Below are 9,583 nucleotides of genomic sequence, written 5' to 3'. Positions count from 1 at the left end.
GCGCCCCGGGGGGGGGGGGGGGGGGGGGGGGGGGGGGTTGTTCTCCATCCCCGCCATCAAGGCGGTGCTCTGCTGCACTGCCACCGCCGCCTCCTGCCTAGAATGCTCTTGGAGCACTCTGGTTACTTCAGTCAGCATTGTGATTGGCTACCAAGACAACCAATCAGAGTGCGAATAAAGCATTACAGACAGACGGACTAAGGCTTTTATTATATTACAATGTATCTAATGCTAGTTAATGACCAAATTAAAATCACAATTATGACTGAATCAATAGGCTCAAATTTTTAAATCCTCTAAGTAATACAATAATACTGATATTAAAAGGAATCACTTTAGACTTGTCATGGGAGAATACTTGGAGACAATTTCCTTTTAATCCATATCTCCAATCCATGTTCTAACTATTGCAGTTCACTGATACAGCTGGCAAAGGACATAATGCATTTTCTTACATATTAAATAAGACACGCACACCTTGTTTTAGGAACGCAGAATGAAGAAAACAAGGTTTCCCCCCCTCCCTTCATGGCCAAATGCTGACTGCAGGGGCCAGGGGCAGAGCCTATTTTTCAGCATCACACCACTTCCCTGGCAGCTCAATGGAAGCTAGAGGTCAAACTCTGCCACAGATGTTGCTAAATTGGCAGCAGCTGTGACAGGATTAAGCCTCTAGTTTTTGGCTGAGCAGAAGACACTCCTCTACCCTCAACCCTCCTGCCTGTGGGCCAGAAAGGGAGCCAGCCCCCAGCAGTCACTCCAGTGTCTCCATGCTTCCAAGCCAGCACAGAAATCAGATTCCCCAACTAAGATGCTCCAATTTTAGAAGCCTACATTTTAAGAAAAGGAAAATGCTTTGCAAGCAAATATGGTATGCATCTGTAAGTTAAGTATCCCCAGGACCTTGGCCATAAATTTGAGTCTGAGACCCCTGTTAAAAGAAGCCACTCAAGAAGGAAAGTCATGTCCCATGTCAATTTAAGAAAATTAAGCAATCTGAGGCTGCTTACAGATGGCAAAAATCAAAACAGAGCTTTATTTTAAAACATGGCTCACCCCTGTGCCGAGCCCAACGCATGCCCAGAAGAGGCGCTGCGTTAGTTGGACCCGGCTTGCCAAACGCCTGTATCGAGTATTTTAGTGGGGCTTTTTTGGCACTTTTATCGAAAGCTGATTGAATCAGCATTCAGATAAGAGTACCTAAAAGCCCCACTGAAGTACCACATCTATACAGACGTGGCAGAGTTGGGTCAAACTAATGCATGGCTTCTTTCAGTAAAGTGTGTTTTGGGGTTTTTGTTTTTTGGGGGGGGGAGGGCCCAGGGGCATTGTTTGTTTGTTTTGTTTCACATCTGTCATCAGCCTGAGTGCTCATGGCAAATCCTCAGTTACACGGTATCAGTTTGTTTTCATCCTTCCACCCTAGTAATACAGAAGCTTTCCATGGACTTCATGCAGTGGCGATGGTTAAATCTCACACAATTACTTCTCTTGAAGAAAAAAAATAAAAAGAAGTAAAACCCTCTACTTTTTAGACCCAAAGAACTGCCTGACCAATCTGAGGAACAGATTGGTGTTTACTTTTACAAAATTATTAAAATATGCCATTCCCAAACACACAATACTTGACTAATAACAATTAGAACATGAAGCTGCTACTTTATTAAAACAAGGGTGAACACAAGAAATGAAGCTGAAGTTCAGATTCTTTGAGGTTGTTTCACATATTTATTGTTACGTATAATCTGAAACCAGGCAGTAGTGGTCTAGTAAGCGTTTCTGATGCACATGGAATCTCTTATCAGTTGGCAGATGAGTCATTCATTAGTAAGGCCACACTGGCCAAAGATTTTCACTTCCTGCCTGGATGGCCTGTCCAGGGAAGGGAAGGGGTATGTTGCTTTAGAGGATACTGATGACATGAGTAGAGGAACTTATTTCCACCCCCCGCCCCAAGTATCTGGGCTTTATACTGAGCATTTCACACTCTTCCTGCTTCAGGGGTTACCTATACGGCTTCAAGGACCACAAAATGTTAAAGATAGGCAATCTGATCCAATTTGGGGGCTCATGGTGAAAGTTCCATCACTTAGTGACCCTTAATTTTTCCAAGTCAGTTAGATAGACCATACCAGATAATCATCTAAAAATACAAAATAAAGGATATGCGAGCAGTCTTTGCTGAGAACCTTCTGGCTAAGGTGATGTCCGTAAGATCAAGAGAGCAAAAATATCTTACTTCTTCATGCATGCACTCTTTTCATGGTAGTTACTTAAGTGTTCTCAGTATTTGTTTTTCAATGTCATCTGGTAAAGCCCCATAATACAGATGCAAGGTGGACTATTCCTAAACCATTCCAAACAGATGCCTACTGGCTTCTTCCTGAAAATCTCAGTGAAGGAGATAATACTTCTCTAGAGGGCTACTTCCATTGTTATGGGGAATATCTCCAGCAGAGAATGCATACAAATAATGCAAGTGTGCCTGTAAATGATGCACTACACTGTGATTTAGGTCTCAAGATCTAGAAGAATTGGATAAAGCAGGCCAATAGTAGTCAACCGGGAACTGAGACCCACCAAAGTGCCATTCATGTTAACAACTCTAAGATCAGATCCATAATGACTACCCCATTCCTCATTTTTCAAGACTTTTCCTTCAAACCTTTTTATTTCATTTTTAAAAGCTTTAAGCTCAATTCATCAAACAACATGAGAGATAATGCTGGTTATATAATAATTTGGGAAAACAACCAAAGCAGTTTCTCTCAAAAGTCCCCTGAACATTTCTGGATTTAAAAAAATGTTGACAGATGTGTATGTTTCTTCAATATGCATGAAGGCTCACAGTCGCTCCTCCTTAGTCCAACATCCCTAGATTTTATTTTAATATTTAATATTATATCAAAGTGTTACTATAGCAGTTCAAACCTCATCGTTCTGCAAAAGGAAGCCTAGCAGACTGGAGATTAATTGTTAAAAATACATTCTGCAAGAACATTCAGATCTCTTGATCTTTAAAGTGGTAAAGCTCTAGCTTTGGCTTTCTTTTGTAGCTTTATTATTACATTCCAGAATAAGACACGTTAGCCATCATGTACAAAATACCTTCTTCTAGACAATTCCATTTTAACCCATTTCAACATTCTGAATTACCCAGAAATGGAGACTTTTGAGGACACAGCGAGCGACTGACTGAAGATGGCAAGCTTATTTAATCCAGCCAAAATATTATATTTTTCCTGTATGTATCTTTTTGTCAAGAAGGGGGATTTACTAATGGCTCCCTACATGAGAAGTAGAATCTGTTATTCTTCCATAAATTTCTCTGACACTGCTGATTGGCATACTATTTTTTGTTAAGAGTTTATGTAGGACTGCTGCCATGAAATATGTTCCATATGGAATAATGTCAAGAGACTGAAAACACTGGCAGACTTATCTGTATCAGCACAGATCTTGGCAGAAACAGCATTTCCATAGTATGCTAAAGTACCCGAGAAGCACATAACCCACAATTGATAAAGGCAGAAATTCTTAGAGAAAAATATAAGTGTTAAGAAAACGCTAATTTTTATACCTTGGCAAGTTTTTCTCCTCTGAAGTTTAATGTCACAGCCTCAGTGTTCCTAGGATTGTGAACTTCTATGTGAACTTCATCATTATCCTCATACTCTCGTATCAATGCTGCTTTTAATCTGGCCATTTCGTTCTGCTCACCGTGTACTAAAATCTAGATGAAATAGAAATAGCTGCACGTAACATGGCTTCTACTTTCAAAATATGGTAAGGTGAGTAGGCTGCCATTTTACTGCCCATGCATCATGTTTAAGATATATAATTTCATGGACAGCAATACAGGAAACATCTATTTTTTTGCTCCGATATATGTATATATACACATTCTTGAACTGTACACAGGTATTAAGTTGAAGCTTCATGCACAACTCTACAAATATCTCTGGCAAATTTTTTTTCCTTTTTTCCTGCTGTTACAGGCTTCTCCATTGTTTTTAGTATTATATATCAGTGCTTCCTTCTTAGCTGCCTCCTCTGGCACTTCAGATTCTACTCCTTATTTTCAAAGCACACCATAATTTCATCCCTATGCATCTCCTGCTTTCTTACCACCTAATACTTTGCTCATGCTCTTCCCTTGAATGTTCCCTTTGTCCTTGTTGTCCATTCCATTCCTTCTTTCACATTGTCCCGTTCACTTGCAACAACCTTCAAACAGGTTTTCACCAAAGGACTTTGTTCCCACTTTGCTATTCCAAAATATCTGGAGCCCTGCATAGTCTATGACTCTATCAACATGACCATATGCCACTTGACTTGTTCAGTAATTTATCTTACTCATATAATTACATGGAAAAATGCTTAATAGGGTATAAAGAGCACTTTAAAAAAATTGCTCCAGTGCACCCCACATCCGTGGTGCACTGCAAATCAGCCTGCATTTTACTCTGCCAGACTAGTAAACTGAAGAGCATTTCATCCTTTTTTGGGGGGTGGAAGTGGGGGAAAAAAAACAAAACAAAAAAACAGGGACCAGCCATTACCAGATGCTCAATTCCAGAACACTGATTCATTGAGTCTGATCTAGCATGACAAATCCAAATTTTCTAAGAAATAAATACCCTGTGTACTAACCACATGTGGAGGTTTTAGTGCTCGGATGAACTCGCTGGTTTGTTGATAATCTGTGTGAGCAGAGAAAGAAATGTAGTCTACAGACATCTTCAGTGGGAGCTTCTGCCCTGACATAGTTGTGATCTCTTCGGGTTCAGACATGATGTGCTGTCACAGGAGAAAATAAAGTACTTTAAAAGCTTCCTATAAATACAACATATCCACATTTTCACTTTAAAAACAGAGAAATAATTATCTGCAGCTTGCAAAAGTTACTACACACATACACCTGGGGTCAGTCATTAAGAATAACTGAAACACATACTTGCACCCTTTCCCTTGCACAACACACTGACACAATTCGCCCTCAGCCACATAATACCAAATTGGTTGGAGTTGCAGACAATCTGAAGGGTACAGTTAAGATCCAGAATTACCTGAAGACATGGGAAAACTGGTCTGCAGTCAATCAGATGAAGTTCAGCATGGACAAGGGCAAAGTTCTACACTTGGGATGGAATAATTGCATGCACAAATACAGGCTGGTGAATAAGTGGTTAGGCTGCAATAGTGCAAAGGAGGACTGAGAGTCACAGTGGAGCCTAAGATGAATATGAACCAACAGTGTGTTCTTATTGCAAAGAAAGCCAACAGCATCCTGGGGTGCTTTAATGGAAGTGTCAATTGCAAAACAAGAGAAGTGATTCTTCGCTTTATTCTGCAGGGATGAAGCCTCACCTGGAATACCATGTCCAGTTTTGGGCTTCACACTTCAAGAAGGATATGGACAGATTGGAAAGAGTCCAGCAGAGAGCAACAAAAATGATTAGAAGTCTGGGAAGCATGACTTATGAGGAAAGGGTAGGGTTGTTTATTTTGGAAAAGAGAAGACTACAGGGGAATTTGAACACCATCTAAAATACCCTAAGGGCAATTACAGAAGGGATGGAGATGGACTTTTCCTGCAGCAGAGGAAATTTGGGGTGGAAATTAGGATGAACTTTTTGACCACAAGGGTGATCAAGCATTTGAACAGGCTACCTAGGGAAGTTATGGAATTTCTATCCCTGGAAATATACCAATCATCCTTCCCTGGGGCTAGCCAACCAATAATTTATAAATCTTTTCTTGAATTAAATTTAGAAGAGATTAATTTGTAAGTCCGTCACAGCAATCATCACAGGCATATGCTGGTTTTGGGAGTTGAATTTGCTTTAGATGCATGATATGTATATGACAAGACCCTGGTTTGTTAACAAGCCCAAATAAATAATCCAGCACACTGGTTGGATAATACATGCCAGCTACTGTATATTAAAAATACCATGGCAGATTAACAGTAGCAACTCACCTTAGCGAGTGTTCCTTCCACACAGTAACCTGCAATAATTACTCCATTTCTCTTATCAGTACACCAGCTCTCAAACAACTCTCTGGATAAGCCACTCTGCATCATACCTGGGGAAGCCATGACAACGCTTGGACCAATGTCATCAAAGTGATCCATACTCTAGGAGACAAACAGGAAGAACAACAGTTACCATAGTTTGACAAAAGTAAATAGGCCTGGCCCGCACCCTCTGCAAGAGCCCTACACACCACCCTCACAGAAGGGACCTTCCTGGCCACAATCCTTTCCACTGTCCAAGGACATGCTGTTTGTTCCTGGATTTGTGACAGAAGAGACAGAACTTCTGCACTGCATGAAATATCTGGAAATAACACCTAAAGATGCATCCAATTTCTGACCCATCAAAGCTTTAAAAATATATGAAAATTTTAGAAGTAGTGTTAGTGCCCTTCTCTCCCTCACTCACACACATATATCTAACATATAGGTATACACGCACTGAAATACCAATTGAAAAATGATTTATAAGGATGAGTATGATTTTTATGTCTGCTCCAGAAATTAGACTTAAATCCTCCGTGGATTTTCAGTCAAAATACCTCTTCTAAGTTAAGGAGAGATCCCTTGAGCTTGAAATATATTAATACCCTTTTTATCCAGTTAAAAAAATGAAAGAAGCGATAGTGACTTATGGGACATCAGGCAATGTGGGGTGAATGAGACTCAAGAGTTTAGATGGGAAACCCTAGGAAGCCTTAATGTTTCTTCTAACATAAAGCAGCACAGACTAGATATCCTAATCCATCCAACGTTATGGAAAGAAGTTCCAAGAGCACACAACAAAAATCTCATTAAGAGAAGGTAGAATTTTAGAGAACGACTCAGTCATAAACCAATGAACAAAGAAAATGGCCCCATTTCATGCAAATACATTTTTTCAACCTTAAATAACACTCACCTTCAGATTACTAATGTGCTTGAAAACAAATGGATTGTTGATGTTGATCTGCTTACGAATTTTGTCATTCATGGCATTTACATACGTCTGATACACTGCCATGCATTTCTTTGCCAAAGAGGAGGCATAGTATATGGGTATGTCATGGAGTTCAGGGTGATTTTGCCAGTATTCATCTAAAGACACAACACAACACAACACAAGGTATAAATGTAGCATTAAGGACATGTACTTTTCATAAATGGGTTTCTTTGTTTGTTTGTTGGGGGGGGGGTTAGGGGGGAAGGAAGCTTGTTTTTAAACAAAGTCAGATTCCCAAACATTTTTATCCCTTTTAGACACAGGAAGTCACAATGAAGAATATTAGATTAGACATATCTCTTAACTTTGGCTATTGAAGGAAAGGAAAGAAAAGCTGGAATGAATGAAAATAAAACAAATCCTTGTCAAAAGGAAGGTCTTGGCAGATCAGCAGTCAAACAAAACTCTCAACAGTTTTCAGACACAATCTACAAATAATGCATGCTTCTATCTTGGATTCAATTCACTTCATAGCAGCAATAAGAGGGTTTAGAAAACTGCTGGTAACAAGCTGAAACATCTTTATCAAATACTAATTATGCAAATACTAATACTACTATTATACTACAGGAAGAACACAATCTGTTATTTGATATTTGTTAGTGAAACTTCATAATATCACCCCTGACACTAAGCCCAGTTTATCAGATTCATGGAGGGTAAGGCCAGAAGAGGCCAACAGAGCATCTAGTTTGACCCTTTGTATATTGCAGACAATTCATTATCATCCAATTAGCACTGTTATCCCAACTCAATTTTGGTCAGCCTCATGTGTACCACCACTGTGGCAATGCGTTTGAAAAGATGCAAATGACTAGAACTTTTACAGAAGTAAAAACCCCAAACAAATAATGATCCCCCAACACGGAAGTCAGCAACAGTGACTCAGAATGAATGTGTGGATAGTTATGCCAATATAATCTATACCCCTTCCAAATGGGAATAGCTATACCAGAGGAAAGTACTTTTATAATGTCATAAAACTGCAACCACACTAGGGCCAGGGTGTAATCATACAACCATAAACATACCAGTATAGTTAGACAGGTGTCAAACATATGGCCCATGGACCAGATCCAGCCTGTGGAACTGCTCCCTCTGGCCTGCTGGGCTACTGATGAGCCAGGGCACTTGGGGGTGGGGCTAGTGGTGGGTAGGGCTTGTTGCAGAATCTGGGACCCTGGTGGATATGGACCTCAGGTGGCAGGGGGCAAGTGAAGGTTGTGTCAACACAGCCTTCACTTGCTCTGTGGCCGCTTGCACTGTGATTGCCATGGCAAGCAGTTGCCTGGCCTGCCACAGAAGTTGTCATTGCCATGATGGCTGTGGCTGGCCCCGTGAATCTGACCTACTGAGGAACCCTGTAGTTGGATCCAGCCAGGACAAAGGGTAAGCCTGACACCCCTGGTTACAGCAATACATCATCTATTTAGAGACAAGGCCCCATAGAACAATTCAGACAAAAACCCTGCAATGGAGATCTTACAGTCAAAACATTAGATAAAAAAAGCAGTAAGTAAAGTTAACAGCAACAGATGGTAGGACAGGAGTTACAATAAGACTGCACAATTATATTAGCCTCAATACTGTGTAGTTGCTCATTTCTTGGAAGCAACTTTGGAGTACAAAAATAATTGTGTGCCTAAATTAAAGCATGAAAACCACTCAAGGTCTGTGGATACAGCTGTCTAAATATTCAATGTGTCTACATTGTGTGTTAAAATGAATGGATGCATTTTCATTTTTTTCCACAAATATTCTAATAGGTGTAGAAAATGGAGAACAAAGAATTACTTTCAAGGCTATAGCAAATTGTGAAATATTATAGTTTCTCTGTAACACATTTCTAAACTATAACAAAATATTAAGTAATGGAATTGCAGAATGCAGAAAAATGCATCCTGTAACAAATTTACACCCAAGATATAGCTGGGAACTTCCAATCAATACTTAAACAAATCATGACTCTTGACACAAGCACATTCAATTATGAGCTGAGCAGAATTAAAATGGCAATTGTGATGAACTGCTAGGGCTCTAAAAGCAGTTCACATTGAGGACTCAGCATCTCAAAAGCAAGTACTCGTTTTCAGAATTACTGGTCAAAAAAAGGTTTGCATGACAGAGAAAAAATCATCAGAAATCATTCATAGTGCAAAGTAAGGGCAAAAAGATGACCATAGAGAAGTGCTGAAATACTTGACTTGGCTTTCAAATTAATTACAGTTCATCTAAAAAGTGTTATTTTCCACTACTTAAGTTTTGGTCTTTAGTAATTTCATACTTTAATAGAATCCTTGCAAGGAGACAAGATTGAAATGTCAAAAGTGCAAACCACCCACTCAGAACAAAAAAAGCTTTTTTTTTTTCTGTCAAACACACCAGGAAACAACTTTTGAAACCTTCTTCTTACATTAGGTACCCCTTCCCCACCACTATATGCAGGCTTCCTTGCTGCATCATGCACTCAGGGGCCTGCCTGCTGCACTGCATACTGTCCCCTCTACTGTTGGTCCCTGTATCACCCTGCTGCACCAGGTGCCTGGATGCCCTGACTCACT

General features: G+C 39.9%; 1 protein-coding gene across 2 annotated transcripts in view; it reads right to left on the bottom strand.

The window, feature by feature from the left end:
* The window catches only part of CPSF3 (cleavage and polyadenylation specific factor 3), a 50,614-nt gene that overhangs the window by 13,768 nt on the left and 27,263 nt on the right, over positions 1-9,583 (bottom strand). For both annotated transcript variants that reach the window (XM_019520727.1, XM_019520728.1), the window contains 4 exons: positions 6,942-7,117; positions 5,984-6,142; positions 4,654-4,800; positions 3,581-3,733 (listed from right to left, as the gene is read on the bottom strand). In XM_019520727.1, coding sequence (XP_019376272.1) covers positions 3,581-3,733; positions 4,654-4,800; positions 5,984-6,142; positions 6,942-7,117 — 635 coding nt within the window. The remainder of the gene's footprint in view (positions 1-3,580; positions 3,734-4,653; positions 4,801-5,983; positions 6,143-6,941; positions 7,118-9,583) is intronic.

This window comes from Gavialis gangeticus, unplaced genomic scaffold (assembly GCF_001723915.1).
Source record: "Gavialis gangeticus isolate Ggan-Ray unplaced genomic scaffold, GavGan_comp1, whole genome shotgun sequence".
Classification (NCBI taxonomy): domain Eukaryota; kingdom Metazoa; phylum Chordata; order Crocodylia; family Gavialidae; genus Gavialis; species Gavialis gangeticus.
This window is presented reverse-complemented; position numbering and strand designations above follow the sequence as displayed.